At 36.4% G+C, this 20,451-nt stretch overlaps 1 protein-coding gene across 1 annotated transcript in view; it reads right to left on the bottom strand.

Annotated features, from left to right (window-relative positions):
• erbb4b (erb-b2 receptor tyrosine kinase 4b) overlaps positions 1-20,451 on the bottom strand; it is a 318,305-nt gene that overhangs the window by 133,552 nt on the left and 164,302 nt on the right. The window contains exon 3 of the mRNA XM_008403838.2: positions 15,214-15,400. Within this exon, the coding sequence (XP_008402060.1) occupies positions 15,214-15,400 (187 nt within the window). The remainder of the gene's footprint in view (positions 1-15,213; positions 15,401-20,451) is intronic.

Raw genomic sequence — 20,451 nt, 5'->3', positions numbered from 1 at the left:
TGTTAAATTCCAGTTATATATTAGTGTTAAAAAGCATACATTTTAATCAAATTGAAATGTTTGAAATGGAAAGATAACATCATGACCACCTGCCTTAAAGTGTATTTATCCCCCTTTTTTAATCCAAACAGCCCCATGCTGAGGCATAGATGTCACTAAAACACTGAAGGCCTATTGTAACTGGTACCAAGATGTGAGCAGTGGATTCTTTACGTGTTGTCAGATTTTAAAGGGTTRCCTCGCTGGGTCAGATTATTTTGTTCATCCCTTAAATGCTAGTCTGGYTTACGATCTGGGAAATTTGAAGGTCAAGTCAACAACTCAAACTCCTTGTTGTGCTCCTCAAACTATTCTCCATATATTTTTKAATTTTGCCAGAGTGCATTAGCTTCCTGAAAGAGGCGAAAGCTAAGAGTACACCACTGCAGTGAAAGGGTGAACATGGTCTGCAGTAATGAATAGATATGTACGTTTTGGAGACACATACATATGGTCCATAACATTGCGTTCGCTTTGCAGGTTTGCCATTTTATCACAGTATACCCTGGTGCATTTATTAGCAAAGCAATGCACACAAAACATGCCATTTAAGGGACACAAAATAAAAATGTACCTTCTTCCATTGCTGTGCGGCCCATTTCTGGTGTCTATAAATTCTTTGTTGGAACTATTGGGGACTGTTATGGGTATTCTGACTGGGTATGCAGTCTCATATGCAATAACACTGCAACACATTGTGGAGTCTAACATTTATGTTGGAAACAGGAACTTCTTCAGCAATGTGAGCTATAGCAGCTCATTTGCTGGATTGGACTGCAAGAGTAAGCCTTTGTTCCCCATGTCCAGCAATGAGCCTTTGCTGCCCATAACCTTTCCGACATACAAGAGTGGATTTTTAAAACTAGTAGTCTTCACAATTTAGCCTTAAAAATCCTTACACTKGCCCATTTTTTTATGCATCAACCTTGAAGACAAAGAAATAACTTGCAGAAGCAATGATGAATAGATAATCAGATGTATTTATCCAATCTCTCAGTGGCCATAAAGCTATGCCTAATAATTCCAGACTCAGYTTAAACTGGGGGTTGGAAACTCTAACATTTACTTTATTGGCAACAAAGCAATCTTGCACTTTTTCAGAGATATAGCAGATGTCATGGTGGTGCTGGCCCTAACCCGCATCCCCTAAACACATGCCTCCTCTCCTCTGAGAGAATTTCAGTCATGGACTGTTGATTACATTTGGCCCAACCCTGCTGCAATTATTTCCAAGAGTCTTTATGAAAAATGGCAAAGATCTGGGGATTATGGAATTATGCCTGAGAAAGGCAAACCATGTGCTCATRTACAAGAAGTGGAAAAAATAAAATAAAATTATGACAGACTATTTATGGAGAGGAGGGGTTGCATTGGTGTTTATTTCAAACATAAGCTGTGATAAAATCCTGGTAATCGGAGCTTTATGGATAAGATGGAAAAAGAGGGAGAGAAAATCATTAAAATACTCCAAGATAAAGGAAATAYCTAAGTGAGWAAGAAAAACAAAACTCACAAAATGTAGAAAGAGACAGAAAAGCAAAACACCAAGATTATTAAGCTATATATGATTGAGTGATTTACAAAAAAAGAGTAAAGGGACCTCTAATAGCTGCTGCTGAGGGCCACTTAGGGTATCAAGGCTGATGCGTGCTCAGCCTGCCAGCTGAATTAAAATGAAGCAAAGCGTCTGGAATGGACAAACAAACCAGGGTCWGAGAGAAGGAAAGGAAAAAGAGAAGAGGGAGACTGAAGGGAGTGCATGTATCTTATCGAAAGCATACAAACTATGTTGGTTTTACCAAAGAGAAAGCTGGGTTCACTCTGGGCATGGTTTGAATAAAATGAGGCCTTGTTTTTTCAGGTCTACTAAAACACAGCAAGTAACACTCTGCAGACCAATGTTCTCACTTTGTTAACACAGCTAAAGTATACGTTAAGCATAACACAAAGGTTCACACAGAGACGATGAAGGGTATGTAAAGACAAACAGTAGTACATTTAGCAAGTAAACATCTTTCCCGGGCTGAAGGCAGTCATCTGAATACACACTCTTGGAAAGTGACTTAGAGACTGATGGATTAAAGCTCATGTCACTTCAGGCTAAATAGAAGCCACTAGCTCCTGAAACTACATTTCAAAACAGTAAATAGTAAGGTTATATGTACATTTTGCAAGTGTAAGCTTATCTTGAACAGCTATTTATGTGCTTTCCCAAAGCTAAAAATGCTAACACTCACACCAACTTCTTAGTGGCTAGGCAATTATATTATAATAAGAAAAGGATTTATGGTTAGAACCATTTTATCGAGGTCTGTTTTGTTTACACAACGATTTCTGGCACTTTGTGTATGTGCAGCCAAGTGCAACACTTTCAATGCCTCAAAAGGAAGATTGCCTGAAACACTGTGCCACCTTCCCATATTCAGTGGTTGCAATGTCTCCTTCCTTCCTGTAAAAAAATGTGACCTTTATTCGTCATTCAATAGAAGTACTTGGAACAAGCATCTCACCTGCTTTTGAGATTTGTATCTCAAAAGCATCTTGTATCTTGGACCACTTATTAGAAGAATGAAAGGGGAATGGGCAACAAACTTGCAAAAAAAAAAAAAAAAACATACTCTCACTGGACACTTTATTAGGTGCATTTGTTTTTAATCCAAATAAATTTTTTTCATGAAGCACATTAAAAAAACTCACGCAACCAAAACACAGTGTTGGTTGTGTTTTGGTTGTGTGAGTTCAATAGCTGTTCTACTTACTCAAGACTGCAATCGAAGAGGCAAAAATAAGCATATTAATTATTAAAATGCCAAGAGAGGAAGAGGAGTGGTACCATTGAAGGGTTGAAGGGCAATGTCTGTGTATGCGTGTGTGTGCAGGTGCATGAGAATATACTTCTGGCAGGGAGGGAGGGATGCGCATATTCAGTCCCCTGCTGATTTTGTAAGTTTACTTACATGTGAACAACAGGAAAAAACTAAAAAMAWTTTTTGTAATTTATCATGTTGAGCAATAAAGTACTACAATTCCAGAAAAAATACATCATTATAAAGTTTAATGTGACCTTCGACTTGAATTATTTAAAGATTTTCCAGTTTTAAAATATTCCAAGTTGAAACATTCCTTGTGTAGTGTTTTTTGACAAAATGACAGTGATATAGTGGTATTACAGCTTACAAAACTCTGAAGGCCAAGTTATTGGTTGTCACTGTTTAACCAATCCAATCCAACCAGCCACAAGAAGAACTTCAGCCAGGTGAAGCAAYGGTGAAAACATTTTGCAATACTGTATTAAATTATGGAAAAATGATGTGCTCTCCGTGGTTAAATAGTATGTTGAACCACTATTTTGAGCAACCTAAAGTAGTCATTTTTTGTGTAAGATCACCATTGTCTCATATTGATGTAGAGKGAATCTTACTGACTTTAGAGGTTTGGAAACAGTTGCTTAGTCATGTGGAGTTTTAGAGTGTGATTAATCTAKTAAAAAAGCTCGATCAGGATCTCTGTCCTAACTCCAACTTATTTCCAAGTAAGATRAAATGTTAGTCAAATGCTCTTCATTCAGCTGTAGAATAATTTGGTGTACAGTCGAGTGTATGGTCCTCTCAATGTAAATTTGCAGAGTTTTAGTGACTAAAAAATGAGTCTAAATCATCACTCTTCCATCACCATGTTTAACACTCATTGTATGATGTTGGTACCGGAGGCATTGGTAGAGCACTACGCCCTACTGTAGTGCTCTACCTATACTCCCTACTCTGTAAGGTAGCGGCAGAGCAGGCACTTCATGCACAGAGGCTGTAGTCCTTGATCCAGTCATCCAGGATTCTATTACCGATCCTGAGACCTTTGTTGTATGTATTCTCRCTTCAAGACCAGCAGGACCAGCTTGCTTCTACCATAGAACAGAAAAAAACTACTTTTTTTTTCCACGACAGTGACTTCACTTGTGGTTATGCAATATTGCTAACTATATGACTATAAAGAACTTGTTGAAATCCACGTCAAGTTTGAAATTCTTTTATCATGTCCGTTTAGGGCATGTAAATAAATTGATATGGAGTGACAGATTTTATAAAGCCTTTTGAGACCCCCTGAGCTGCCAATCAATTCCCTCTTTACTTGCTTTYCTCTTCATTTTGTTCTTCTTCTGAGATGAGCAGAGTCTCTCTGACATCAAAAGCCTGTTTTAAACATCATGTTGCCCTCTGAATCAAAGTAAAAACTTTATGTGAAGGCCGCACGTYKWTGCAGTGACATATTAGATCTGCAGTGACAGTCAGTGACAGAAACTGAACATGGCAGACAGTGTGATCAAATGCCATCATATCTGTGGAATGCTTTTCAACAAATTACAATGAAAATCCATGATGAACCTTTGACACATAATTAAAACAGTACGAAACCCTTCAGTGTAGTCCCGTTCATGCACAACAAACTGGTGTTAAATGTTTGTCCATCTAGATATTGTGAAAAAAAAAACTTGAACCCTACATCTTCAAATATATTCAAAATGACTTAAAGTGACTTTTGATTAGGTGACCATAACTCTTAAATAAATAAGTACTGCACTTTTTAAAAAAGTTGTTACAATTTTATTACGGGTGTCAATATTAATGCATGCAATTAATCTGAAATTTTTAATGTGTTAATATTACATAACACGACTAAATTGTACTACCTAGTTCACAGCAGTTCATTGATGGCCCGGCACATGTAGAGCAACGGACAACAGCAAAAGATGAATGTTTCCCACGACAGTAAGAAAAGTAGAAAATTCTTCAACTTTCTTGTTAATCATGATTAATCACTGAAGGTGATTGAGCGTGTGATTAGTCTGATAATTTTTTTTAAATGATTGACCAGCACTAATTTTTATAAAACTGATCAAATATTTATGTTTATTTCAGTACCACTGTATCCTTGATGGAGGTATGTAAATTAGATAAGTCATATGACATTAATATAATCACAATATTTATCTTGGGTGTTGCAAACAAATGCAACACATTTTTTGATTCTCCCCTTAAAAAAAAAAAGTTTTACTTGGAAAATCCATTGACATCCAGAAGGTTTTGAACTTGAGTCACCTTTGTCATGCGATTTTTGATGTGGCCACAGTTTGAGCGAATTCTGACCATTAGGGCCACCATACTGTGAAAATGTTTTGCATCAATAATTTCACTGCAGTCCTGGCAATTTTTCATGTACAGAACTCGTCCGCACATTATTTTGTAGGAGACAGCTCACAACCTACTTGTGATCTACATGAATTATAGAGTTCAGAATTTTTGTTTGTTATCATTAAAAGGTATCCTTCCCTGGTCTTGAGGTATGCTAAGACAATCTCTTAGCATATTAGTATTAAGAATAACTCATGCATTCTTTCTTGCTTAGCTGGCAGTGTTAAGTGTGAACGATGACACCAAACTAAACTCGACATGAAGTAGTTCCTGTGTAAAAATTGATTATTTTGCTTTGATTCATAATGTTATGGTATGTTTATTCTTTAGAATTTTTGGGTAGATTACAATACTTCCATTTAACTAATTAAATAAATTCAACTTTGTCACACAAAGATTGTGTTATCCTTTTGATACCTGTGCTGATTTAAAAACATTAACGAAGCAGCGATTTAATTTGTGTTAATATATGATGACAAAAATAATTTTAAACTTCACGAGGCAGCGGCAGACATTAGAGAGTAGCATCTGGAACAAGAAATCTGATGAGATTTTAACAAATAAAATATATCTCATTCATCTTATTAAATTTTACATATTCATTGGAGCTCGTCAGTCTAATCTATGTCTTTGCCTTGAAGGAAGGAAAAGCATGAGAGAGACTTGGGAATGTTTTTGATTATTAATTGGCATTAAAATTCCTTCCATGCCTCCTTTAACTTTTAATGAGGTTAAAGTCCACTCTTACTTCCAGCAGACCACCAAGGTTCAGTTTCTAATGGAATGAATGTATATTTAGGCAGCAGTATGAGCTGGTAAAAAAAAAAAAAAGTTTAACTGATGTTAAGGCATAGGAAGCTATTTTTCCTAATCAGTGTCCTAATATTGGTTTTGATGCAGATATAGGCATACTGTASGCATAMTGTAAGCAGTGTAAAGTTGAATAAATTAGAGAATGTATTAAAAGTTCATGTATTTCAGTAGTTGAAGTTACAAGTAAATCACATTATATAGATTAATTACACAGACTGATGTTTTAAAGCCTTTATTTCGGCTAATGATGATGATGTCTTACTTACAGCTAATAAAACATGACAATTAATACAACAATATTAAATCAGATCAAGAAAAAAAACATTCTTAATGTAGAAAAATGGGCCTAATGTTGAAAACCTGTCTAAAAGTTATTACTTTCAAAAGGTACATGTCGCGGCCTTCTAGCTTCCAATACTCCAACTAAGGCCGTGTGTGTTAACAGGTGGGTTTTAGATTGAACGCACTTCCTCTTCATTTGTTTGCGAAAATAGATTGTTTATTTCTTATAAAATTAGTAACAAAATATCAAAAAATGTCCTACATCTTAATCGAAAACGAAAGTGAACTTAACATGGCGTTTCAAGTAAAAAGGTGCAAAATAAAAAGTCAAATTGAAAGTGAAATGCAAGTGAAATGAAATGGTCAAAAAATCATTTACCAACCCTCCCGTACACACCAGACATTTGCAAAACAATGCCTCCACCAAGCACCCGGTGTGTTTTTAATTACCTAAATTAATGGGAGGGGCTAACCAATTACCAACATAATCAATTCTAATTTACAAATTAATCACAGACTTAATTCTAACTTTCCAAAAATAAAAAACTAAATTAATAGAACTTACAAGTTGCAAACATTACAAATGGCCACCACAGTACACTTAATCTGACAAACAAGCCTCACTAGAAATCACAAGCAGGTTGGGGTTATATTTTACAACATGGTTTGGCTTGACATAGTCTGTGTGTCTGCTCTCTCATATCAATGTGTTTCAACACCCCTCCTATATACACAAATGCAATTCCAAGCAATATCTGTAAAAAGGCAATAATTATGTATACCTAATGTGGCTATCTACTGCATACTACTTTGACCGAAATAATTACAAAATGATAATATTTTGGTATTTTTTATAAACTTTTAAGTGTACCCAAACATAGTGAATAAATGATATCCCAGGTTGTGTCATATTTGCTTTAAGTCAGTAGTCTCATTCACTGTGTCAGCAAGWGGTATTACACAGCAATCAATTAACAGGAAGTACCTCTGATGCCTGTTCCATACTTCAATTKAACACGTCCCTCCTTACGATCCACATTAGGGCCCCACAAATGTGACAGTATGAATCTCGTCCTTCAAAAAAGAACTCCCACATGCCCCCTTCCTGGAGCGGTGAAATATTGAGTGTGACACGGGAGTAATTGCATGGGAAGTAATCAATTAGACACACAATTGAAGGAGACCTGAGGTCTGTGGGCTGCCAGGCAAGAAGCTCAACTGAATTCTGGTGACATGCACCAAACCAATCTGGCCTGCCTCCTTTGGCAGAATTGCTCATTCATTTTCTAATAGTGAGTGGATGAATAAAAGATATAGGGATCAAAGAAAAGGGACTAATTTTATGTACCCTCATTAAGCAATCCCTATACTGGGGAAAACACACCAACTGAAATTATCACTTTCACCTTACACCCTAAACAGTCCTTTCTATGGTTTCCTTTTTTTACTGCTGTCATTCAGCAGCAAACTGGAAAAGCTCAGCTTAAGATCCCAAAACTGCAGAAGTACTTGCAGGATGCAGAAAGTCTCAATCTTTGTAAGAGTTTTGTAAACAGTGACGAGCCATGCAAACATGACATTGTTTGCTTTTTTGCTAAAGCCATCAATGAGACAAATTAAGACGTCTATCTGAAATATGGTGGAGAGAGAACGAGGGATAAAGAGGTGGAAGACGGACAAAAAAATGGAAGAGATGAAGAGAGAGCAGATGGGCCATGAAGAAGTGGATAACGCCTTGGCGTAAAACACAGGCTTGTGTACATGCATGCAATGAGAGAAGATCATTCAGCAGATGGGGCCTTAGATTGGAAGCTTCATTTTAGACAGACGTGGTGCAGACATGGTGTGGTTCGGAGAAATAAAAAAAAAGAGAAGAATGAACAACACAAAACAAATGTGAAAAAATAGACACAGGGTGCAATGGGGAAATGCAGGGGAGGCATTAGCAGTAAAATGTGTTAAATCAGAAATCTCATCTGTGTTGTGGTCCTTATTGTGGCTGTTAATATTTTGCCAGGGAAACAGGCTGTAATTACAAAGTGAGAGAGCAAAAGCTTTCCGAGGTTCATGTAAATCCAGAGAGAAGTACTAGAAATGTCTGCCTGAGCAGGAAAGACAACTTTGTGTATCAGCATGCATCAAAATAAAGATTAGGAACTTTTGAAAATGTCAGCAAGCAGCACTGTATAACCTTTATCTTGCTTAGATGCTCAGGCAAAAACGGGGTTTAAGAAGAAAGTACTTTTAAAYAGAGCTTTCTTGTCTATATTTGTCACATTAGAATAAGGCTTCAGTAAATTTTTATTGAACTTTTATGTTATAAACAATGACAATGTAGTGCATAAATATTGTGGAACTAAAATTCAGCATGAATTTCATTTTTTTATAAACAAAAGTCTGAAAATTGTGGTCTGCATGTTTAATTAGCCCTTTTATTCCATTACCTGAAAAKAAACTATATGGCAAAAAATTGCCTTCAGAAGTCATTTAATAAATATTACCTGCCTGGGTATAATTACAAAAACATTGTTTACTAATGTTGAATAACATTGGTATGCAAATGTCACAATAAAAAAAAATTTAAAAACAAATATCAGGTCAAATACAAAGTTGCATAAACATTTGCCATTCCTAATTGACTAGGCATGTTATATCAGCAAACCTATAGAGATCCAGAAACACATCTAAATGGGCAAGTCAAACAGGGAGAGGATCCAAGCCAAAAGGAGCTGTTCAATGAAATCCATAAGCTAAACCAGATTTAAACAAATTATCCTACATGCTAAGTGCAATGTGTGGAGAAAAAACAACTCAGCAAATCACCTTAGCCCAATCATCCACACAGTGAAAAAAGGTGAGATCACTTTTTTCAACATGGAAGTTGGCAAGAGTTGACRAGATGWTGGATGAATCTAAGCACAAGGAAACACTGGAAGACAACTTGATGCTTGAGCTTGGCACAGTCAGACAGAGATCCTAAACACACAAAGACAGCTATTTTGTATTGGTTTCAAAACTGAGTCCTCRATGTCTGGTGTTGTGCATCTTTTACATGTGACACCCAAATTAAATAAATCAGTCAATAGCAGCATTTTTTAGAACTAAACTGACTGCTAGAAAGATAATTTAGCCAATTAAATGTAGTAAAAAGTTGAAGGACAGAACTTTAAGATATCAGGTTTAGTTAAAACACATGCGTATTTCTTTTTCATAATTTGTCAAATTCCACACCTAAATACAATTGAGAATTGATGGCAACATCTGATAAGTGCTAGTCAGAGATRCTATTATCAAATCTGATGTTGAGCTATTTTACAAAGAAGACTGGGCAAAAAAAGTCAGTCTCTAAATGTGTGAAGCTGTTAGTCATACCACAAAACACATGCAAATGCAATTGCTACCTTGGGATTGAATGCAAATACACACCCCACTTATCCTTTGTATTTGAAAAAGATTTAGAAAACCATGTATTTTTTTTCTCTTCAGAATTGTACACTACTGTGTATTGAACTATTCTATGAAATCCAAATGAAATCAATTGAAGTTTATGATTCTAGTGTAAAAKGATACATTTTTTAAGGAAATGTAAAAGGCTTTGTTGTAGAATAAATATGCTTTAACTTTCTCCGGGTTTCAGAAAGTAATGTCAAACAAACAACTAAACTTCTCACACTTGGAAAAAGGGTCTTTTATATTTATTATTCTACACACCCCTGTGCACGCAAACACAATCCCTAAACTTTTCCCAGCTTTGCAGTGACTTATATTTCATATTCATGAGGATAACTTAGCTAAGCTTGATTGAAAGGTGCATCAGAGGGAGTCCTATCCCTGCTCAGCCAAAGACCTCCCTCCATCCCACCCAGTTCCTTTAAACCCAGAAAGTCCATTCACAGCGAGCAGAGTGCACCTACAAAAAATCAATAAGTGGAATGCTACAATATTGTACCGACAAATTGATTTCATCCCAAGGCAATTTTTACCCAAGTGGAAATACATATGGGGTTCAACAACTGAGGGGGCCTTTAGCTGTGCCTTCTCTCGATTACCCTCTTATGGTCTTAATAAGTTTTATCCTTTTTTATGTGTTGCTTATAGACGATATCGATCATTTTACACTTCTCCTGGGAGCTAYAGYTATGGGAGCAATGGACTAATGTGACAGCRACATCAAAGGCCTTGTAATAAATGAGACGTCTAGGCTTCAACTCACTAAGGCATTCACATGAAGGAAGGCATTTGATCTACTGCAGAGGACTAAGACTTATTTTCTTCCTCAGTCCAATGTTGTGTGATGACAACTGTGCACACATCTCTAGCACACAAATGATTTGGCTTAATCCCCAAGAGCTCCTTTCCCAGCTAGCTCTATGTATGTAAAAAGCAGYGACAAGGACATGCTAAAACACATTTTCTTTTGTATTTGTTTTTTTCTATGAAGGCTTATAATATTTTTCCAAAATATAAAAAGGTGGGACAAACATTTCAGCATACCTTGTATGACAAGAGATTCTTCAGGTTYAGCGATTTATTAAATGTCTGAAAGTTAGGTTAGTGTTTCAGCTTTTGAGCTCTGAGGAGTAGTGTACATCTGAATGGAGAAACTTGTTTTTGCTACCCTTTCAGGAATATGTGGAACAGTCCAAGCTACAACTAGTTTGTTTTGATGTAATTTGTGATCCTGTTGTTTTTGATCTGCAATAAAACAGACAGAACAGGGATATGCTTTTTGGCACAACCCAGTTCAGAAGTTGTTTCTTTCACCTACTTTCTTTGAAAGCATGMAATTATTCCATTTTGGGAGAAGGGTCACACTGAARCCACTCAAATTTGCATGCATTTCATCAATGGCATCAATGCGCCTCACTCCTTAGCTCTGGCGTGTTAAATTCTTACTCCTTGTCACTTCCATAAATCTCTGTTTTTCACCACTGCCTAAAGAGGGGCATGGGCTTTTCCTCCAGCAAAAGATTGATAGAGTACCCCACCCCAACCCAACTTGTTTACAGCGTCTCCACATTTACAGAATGTGGAATCTGTTTTGCCTTTATAGTTTATCCTGAGATTACCATCACAAGCTGTGAAAGGCTRTTGTAGCCCAATTCTCTTATGCTTATAGCCTGTAAGCATAATAAATTAAGATGAAGGTAACATAATATAAGTTTTKATGGCTTTGGGTTAATAGCTAATACATACTAAATTTGGTTAACAACCCATGATCCTATACTTTGTAACAAAGAAGAAGGCTACAGTCTATAACTTAGATTGGAGTGTTGCCTTGAATTGCCAATTAACTTGCAAAAACTACATTTTCAGACTTTATCTGTACTCACGCTCCAAAGACTTTTGACTGAACATGGGCTCAAGATGGATTCAAGTCTTTGTCTCATCTAATCAGGGTTGATTGTAACTGGCAAGTGTAGATCATTTGAGTAAATAATTTCTTGTCCTCTCTGTGTTACTGCTGTGCATGCAAATGGCTTGATGCCATGGCAACATTACACAAAGCAGCTGAGTGTTCTCTGTAATGTTTCCAAACAGCAGATGTCAGTAAAAAGAGTTAAAGTAATTTCCTTTTTTTACTGCAACTGCATTGTTAAAGATGTTAAAGTAATGTGCAGACTATAGCCGTAAAAGAAACGTGCATTTAATTTTAAAGGTGAGATTAAATTATTAGYTGGGTCWTTTTTAGAGTGTGGCAAAATTATGCTTAATTACCCCTTCGTGGCCCGTGTAGCTTTATAAAGATGACCATATGGATATCAGTTCTATAATGAACATTTTTAATTATTCAGAGTTTTTATATTTAAAACTTTTAGATGCATATTTAGGACTTGGTTTTCTATAAATCTGGTAAACACTTTGATTTCAAGTAAGGATCAGAAAAAATTGTAAATTCTAATGCACTACCTAGTAGGGAAGTGGAGAGGTTACACATGGAGCTTTTCAGTATGCCAACAAACGTCCTTCAAAACAAAAGCACTTCCTGCTTGATTCATTCAGAGGAGATGTTGCTGTATAAAATTCTGTTTAGCAATAATAATTTGAATTCATCGACCACAAAGCCTCTGTGTTTTAGTCTCCCTAGATGGCATGTATCTAATGWCTGAATATWAATTTTTTTTATTGATTATCAAGAGAAATTTTATGACTTGACTTTTACCTACGTCCAAATAATTGATATTATCTGGAGACAATACACAGAATGCACACCCAGTCCTTGAAAAAAGGGAATTTTTTTTTTTACTTGCTTGGGTCTGAAAAATTGGAAGACATGGAAAATATTTTAAGTTCAACTCCATGGTCACTTAAAAACCCAGGAAATAYGCCACTAAATGTGATTTGACTGTGATCTGGTTAGGACAGGTAAAAGTTAAAATTCTCAATTATGTTAATGAGGGTTTGACACAAAACAGTGACTCGATGAAATGGCTGCCTTTAAGGAGGACAAAAATCTTGGCCTTACCCAGTTGTGTTGTTTTCCCTGTATACCATCTCTTCAGTAAGAGACAGATTGATGAAGTAGAGCAGTTGCAGACCAGTGCTTTTGTACATAACTTCCCCCGCTTTTAATGGCTTAAGGCCATGGATGGCAGATCAAACAGCCTCTTCTCACAGAGTCCAGCCCCGACTCCCAGAGCACTGGCTTCAACTTGGCACCCAACTGAAAAAAGCTGGTTTGGCTGCTGTTTGTGACAGACAACTGCTATTCCCTAAAAATGGTGGAAAATGTAAGAAAACATACTGCATTGTGATGTAAAACAAAAGCAGATACTGCCTTCGCCTACAAAGCCTGATCAGGCTCCGTTACGTTTTTCAGCTCTGGGGAATCACCGAGAAGAAACAAAGGATGGACAGAATGAGAGAGGATTAAATAATTYAAAAATAAGGTTCAAAAGAAGCTCAGAATGGGGTCCGGTGCCATGTCTCAGTCTCAAAATGCTCAAATAAACATCCGCTATGAAAAACATGACTGTTAATTRGCCACTCCAAATTCTCCCTAGGTGTCAGTGTGTGTGTGCATAGTTGTTTGTCCTGTCTGTCACTGTGTTGCCCTGCGACAGGTTGGCGACCCATCCAGGGTGACCCTGCCTCTTGCCTTGAAAGAGGCGGGGTCCCGATCCCTCTAGAGGACAAGGGTGTAAAGAAAATGGATGGGTTGTTCGGATCAATTTGCAAGCTTCTCTGGAATCATATGGAAATGACCAGAAATTAATGTGAAATTTGTACTTCAACTGTAAATGAATCACTCCTACCTTCATGTAAATAACTTTGTTATGCACAAATAATCATTTTGTGTTTCAGTCCTTTTGTGTTACTTGCCAATAGTGGTTCCCCCCCGGCTCCTAAATAACTTAAATAGATGAGTTATTTGTAGTCAAAGAAAATTTAATAAGAAAAACTATTTTCCAAAGTTTTTTTATACAGAAGTATTTTAATACTTCATTCTTACAAACTGTTATTTTTAACTGATTGCTTAAAAGACCCAGAATCAAGTTACTGAAGTAGCAGAAAGCAGCCCATATGACGATAAAGAACTTAAGAAACTGCAGATCAGTTACTAGTATAGACAGTAAAAGTGGTTGCAATTCTCTTGAATTTAAATTGGATTTCAGAACAAAATAATTTAAATTATGTGAAAGCTTCTTATTGTTCATAAGCTGTTAATTTGTTTCCCTTTTATAAACATTAGTAAGCATTAAATCAAATACATTAAACTAAATCATTTCTATTTGAACATCTTTGCTTGGTGCCATTTAACACAGTTTTCTATTCTGTACATCAACATTTACTTGGAACAATCTTGAGGTTGAATTTAGCTTCAGAATGAACATATCATACTTTGATCTTGTATTAGGACTTGGGCTCTCTGTGGTACGCCACTCTTAACCCTGAAGTGAAAAAGCTCTTCATGTTGTTTATGAGACAAGAACTTTATTTAATATTGACCTCAAGGTCAGAGCTCTCGAAGAAAACCAAGCAGCGCAAACATCTGCTGTTCACAAAACAACAGAGCCACCCACACAATAGTGTATTTTCTCAGGCAGTCACATAATGTTCTCTCAACTTCAAGTTAAACACCCAAGGGTTGATTGACAAGTCAATTGTTAATTATGAAAAAATACATGTGTGTGAGCTGTATGGTTTAAATGAATTAACAAATTAAGTGCTACTGGTTAGGTCTATGAAGAAATAGCAGATGCAAATGCACAGGTGCACAATCTGGTAAATTATTTGTGGGTCCCTCACCTAATAGCACCAGGAAGATTGTTACCAGTAAGTTGATGGTTGGATASGTTTCAGTGCACAACAATGCATTGATTAAAAAATATATTTAAAAAAAAATCAACAATAAAATAAGTGTACATTGAAAAAAATTGTTTTAATTCTAACCRACTTATACGTTTATAGTAAAACCTTCACTATTCAACTGAAGTTTGGCCTGCAGAGCTTTTGTTCCTGAAGCATCACCACATCAACTCTTTCAAGACTGCCACTGATGAAGTACACCACAAAGATTTAAAGCAAACAAGTAGACAACTGATATTATTGCATAAATGGTGTATGCAATAATACACCATGTATTATTTATGTCCACCTGGTTGGCCACAAATTAGTGGCCAACCAGGTGGCCACTAATTTGTCAAAACTGTAGCTGTATGAGTATCATCATGCAATGCCACATATAAATGTGGCATTGGTGAGCACTATAAATACACACCATTTTATTTGCAGACATTACAGCAAAGACCAAACAATTMTATGCATGATCTGACAGGTTCACTTACAACACTGTTGTTGTTTTTACAACAACAGACCAAAACTATGGAATCCATCATATATTCAAATATGTCAAAATTAAATATCCAGCAACATCAATTCAGCCACTTGCCTGTGAGGTTTTTAAGACCCAGCTGTCGAAGGCCAAAGTTTCCATCCCGTCTATAATTCAGAAAGATTGCAAGCGAGTAGCGGTCCTCATAAAGCTTTGTTCCTCGAATGATCCTCAAGTTCTCCAAAGGCAGGTAGTCGAACTGGTTCAGAGCCACCAACACGTAGCCAGTCACTTCTCGTATGGACTGCAAACAGAGTTATAGAAGGTTAATGTTAATGTTGTTTTTAGCATTCTGTGGCAAAAAAGGGGCACTGAAACAACCAATTTTTTTTGATAGTCAAGACACACTTGAGTAATAATAAAAAAACTAAGAAACTGGTTACTTTTTTGTGCAATATTGACASTTAATATTTCTGAGGATGACAAAAATCAACATTTTTACACTACATATTGGGTGAAGTTGTGCTGAAATGTTTTATTCCTATACCAAAACTAAAGTACGGTACAACAACAAGGTTTGCTAATTCTTATTAATTTTAAATAAATTAATGCACAAAACCAGTAAAAATAGAAAAGAAAGGTGCAAACTATTAAACAGCAATGAAAAGGAAAGGCCCACTTCAGATCACTGGTAGACCAAGTGTTCAAGGTCACTTTCCACATTTCCAATCATGCCAGGGAGCTGAGTTACAGCATTGGAGGCAGGAGATTTTGCTTCAGGGTGTGTAGCCTCGTTGCAAAACCTGGCTGAGGGTTCAGTGCTCATAGYCGGGTCTCGGCCTGGGGTGACTGAGTCACAAGGACAACCATTGCTTCACACTTTAAATGTCATTTAGGGAGGGTATAACGACTGTTGAGACATTGGCAAGGAGCCACCCATTCAGAGCTGCTGTGGCGTGAATCAAAGTGACAGCATGTGTCCTTTTTCTCCCTTCCACCCATCCGTGGTGGCTGTCATTAGTAGACAAGCAGTCAAAAAAGTCTTTCCATGCTTGCCCAACTTATTCTGATAATCAACAAGTCTGTATGTGAAGTGCTGCTGCAACTTGTGCATTGAGCTGAAATAAGTGAGAAGGAAAGACCCAATAGTTTAGTGACAGTGACTGACAGCTGACAAGTGCTGTGATCATCAGTCAGTGGCAAACAAACGACAATCTAAGCTCAGCTGATGGTCATATGCAAAATATGTTTGCAAGTCCAGATTGTATTTGTTTGTTTTTATTATGTAAGGGAATTTGTATGCYTTTGTGCTTGCATTTTATGYTCAATACTTGTCTGCCCATGCAGCTATTGGTTTCAAGTAAAAGAACAAGTTAGATGGCTTATATTATTTAGGATGTGATGAAATAATATTTTTGTTTGTACGCATTCATCACACATCTACACTTCATTGTCTGTGCTGGTGTGGGTGAAGCTTTGAGTGATTTTACATAGGAAGTTAAACCTTGCAGCCAGTTCACTGTTTTATACTGACAGAAATTATACACGGTGATCTGTCATCTGAAACAAATATTTAATATACGCATAAATGCTTATGTCAGATTTGCAAGGAATGATGAACTGGGTGAGCAGATCTCATCAATTTACCAGTGGACAGTCTGATGGCTTCAGATTSAGTAATCTTGGAGATYATCACTTTAATTGCCTGTATTATGTACYGAGAACGATACTGTATGTTGCAAGATTCTATGTGTTAAACATCTAGAATAGYAAAAGTTGTGTTGGACAATTAATGTAAAAMTACCTTTTTATATAGAGCTTTTACAGAGCAAGGATGTACTGCAGTATCAATGTAAAAGCTAAGCAGAGAAGCTCAATCTTTTTCTCAGATTATCTGTGTCATACTGGACTGTCATGACACGATGACAGGTTTAACAAATACAACAAATATATACGGTAAGTGCATGGTTCCTTTTAGATTAAGTTTTACAAGGACCAAGAAAACATTACATCTTCCTGGAAAAGTGAAAATTGACKTTGTTCATAAAGATTTCTGATTATGAGTTTGTGTACCTGTGTTGTTGTATGTTGAGCTTTTTTTCCCCATTATGTGTAACTGCATCCTGAAAATTTGTATGAACACAAGGTGAAAAGAGCTCTTTAGGATRTGTCTCTAGTGCAGTATCATGTGATAACCCTTCATTCCCAATCTAAGTACTCTTTGCTTCTACTTAGAAACTTGCGCAGAACAGCAGCAACAAAATTTGGCTGACTATTTCTAACCCTATACAGAAACTAATAATTACTTTTATACACATTTTTTTTCTTTTTCTGAGACTGTTTATTACAGCACTCGCACAGTTGTCGGTTTGTTATTWTTCAGCTCCCAAATCAATACTTTACCAAGTGCAGTCTTGCAGAGGGAAATAAAACAAGGGAGAAAGAAAATGGCAGATGCACACTTTTTAACCCACACATTATTTGTTTGGTAATAAAATGCATAGGAAAAGAGAAACAACTTGTAGTGATTACCAGCCCTTGCTGAGTTAATGGCCAAATCTGCCCTGTTCATGGCCATTTTTATTAAACGCAGATGGAGGGGCCTGATGCAGCCCAAATGCAAAGTATCCCCACTTGAGAAAAACATGCATCTAGATTATAGCAGGCTGAGCAACACACGGCTCCAAAGGRATAGAATAGTTATGTATCCCCAGAAAGGGAAATCCCRGTCCCATCTGATTAGAGCATCTATTTCCACATATTTTGGATGTTCCCCGCATGGGTTGTGGCAAACTTCTTGTAGCTTTCTTTCAATAATATATWTTTTTTCTACTTCTCGGTCCTTCATATACRCCATATTTGTAGAAGCTGTCCTGCTGAAAGCTTCCAAAACTTGAACTGCTGCCCATTCAGTTACCATGAACCTATGACCCCTTGTTTGGCCTGTCATTTAATTTGATTACCWTGTCTCATGAGAGGTTCAAATTCTGCTTTGAACCACTTCACAACTTTACCCTGACCTATCTGGCCTGTTTCGGGATTTATAAGTATGGTTATTCACTAATATTTTCTGACAAACCTCTAAGGTTTCCACATTAAGTGCCGTCTGAATGCAACTTTTTGTAATGGATGTTATTTATGGGGCTAAATGCATAAGCGTTGTATTTTTATTTATTTATTTGAGAATTATGTTTGTAAATATATATAAATCACGGATCCCTTTCTTTCCACTTCAAAATTATGCACAGCTTTTAGTTGGTCCATCATAGAAAATCCTGACATCAAAATTTGTGATTGTAACATCTCTAACATAAAAGATTCAAGAGGGTTCCTAATTATTCAAGGCACTGTATGAGCACAGTAAACTTACAGTCAAAATTTAAAGCAAATTATTTGTCAAAGAAGTTTTGAAAAAAATTAAAACAGGAGTCTGAAGTACATGGAAAAACCAGCCAAGCAAGAAACTTGTGTAGAAAATTTCTACAGAGAAGTTAAAGTATTGTAAGTAAAATTAAATATGATTATTGTATGGGATCTCTCACCGGCGTCATCCGACTTTACATGAATTCCTAAAGGTCAATGAATAAGTATCTCAGCAACAGTGAACAAAAGAGATGGTGAGAGCCAGATTCAGTAGATTAACAGGGATTTCTCCCTTTTTCAACCCAAGCAGAAGCATTTGTGAGCGGAAGTGTGGCAGCGGAACAAACCCCTCACTTGAGTCACTGAGACGTGCACCGTTTTGAAATTGAGTCCTTCAATCCCTGAGCTCTGAAGGAAGAAGAGAGGAAGGTTTTGAGTAGAATCAGTGAAGGAAGGACAAAGAGTTGGGGAAGAAAGGAACCATGAAGAGCAACAGATTGGCAACAGATGATAGGTTAAAAGTTTGGGTTAAGTTTTACTTAATTTTCAAGACATAATCAATGCCATTTTTGAGACAAAAAACAACATAGACAAAAGGTTTCGGGCACAAATTATGTTAGAAAGGTTGGGGAATGGGCATGATTAACATTTTTGAAAAAAAAAAAGAAAACTTAGACAATGGTATGATTCCTTCTTTTTTCCATACATATTGAGGCAAGCAAATGTTCTATGCAGAGATGCAGCCATTGAAGACAAATACACAGTCCTGGTGTTCTGGGAGGGCTTAGGGTTTCCTTCACTAAGCTTGCTTCCTCTATTTCCGTATTGCATCAATAAATCCTCTGCCTGAGCTCACTTTCACATCTGTAAGAAGGCACAGAAGCCGGATAAAGTGTCCATAAGTGTAACTAAGAAAATCCTCCTGAGTTCTCTCTGAGATCATCCTCAATGTAAATGACATCCAGATTAAAATATTAAGTCAGTGGCAAATGTAAAATGGTTGAAACTGTGGGCCAGACATTAATTTTCAAAACTTTACAAAATTGGACAGTCCTTTAAAAATGTACCCTCTTCAAAAGTGTAAATATTCATTCATTCATTCATTCATTCATTCATTCATTCATTCATTCATTCATTCATTCATCGTGCTTACTTCTCAATTTTAATACTGGGCAAGTTTAAGTGTCTATGAAAACCAACTTCATCAGGAATAAATACCTAATTTTGATTTTTTTTATGATACTCATCAAATATTGAGTATCATAAAAAATGTTTAGATTTCTTTTTATGATACTCATCAAATATTGTAAAAACAGGTTTGTAGTTTTGAAGTTCGGCAACCAGTATTTAATTGGTTGCCGAACCAATTATATAACTGGTTCCCCTTAATTTATTACCCCCTTAATAAATTAAGGGGATAAAGGAGATTGTTTGCTTTGGACGCAAGGCAACACGGAGCACACCATAAAGATCTACAGATCTACAGATGGAACTTAAAGGCAGTATTATGCAAAATCAACTTTTTTGAGTTTTATGCTTATCCCTAATATGGATGAGATGGATGCTTATTTGAGAGTGCTGCTTCATCTATAGTTTCAAAACTTTAAATAGTCCAGATTGGGATCTGAGTAAAACAGCAAATTATTCACATCTTTGCTTCTTCTCTTTCAGTCAACAACTGTGCCCTTTGAATTTTGGCACTAGTGTCTAGAAGATAAAGGTCATCACTCACAACAACATTGTACTAATTTGAAGTGGCCTTCCCTAYACGGGTACAAATATTTCTAAATCCTGCCAGAAAAATGTCCCTTGTAGCACACCATAGCCACTAGATACCCTAGATGCAGAGGTCAACGTTTTACATTTTCCTTGAATGTTTCCCTGATGTTGGCAACATCCTAATATTAGAACGGTATATTTCAGTCTTAGGAACTCCTTTTGGCATTTTGGTTAATACGTTGATATTATATATATATATATATTATATATATA

The sequence above is a fragment of the Poecilia reticulata genome, linkage group LG2 (genome assembly GCF_000633615.1).
Source record: "Poecilia reticulata strain Guanapo linkage group LG2, Guppy_female_1.0+MT, whole genome shotgun sequence".
NCBI lineage: Eukaryota > Metazoa > Chordata > Actinopteri > Cyprinodontiformes > Poeciliidae > Poecilia > Poecilia reticulata.
This window is presented reverse-complemented; position numbering and strand designations above follow the sequence as displayed.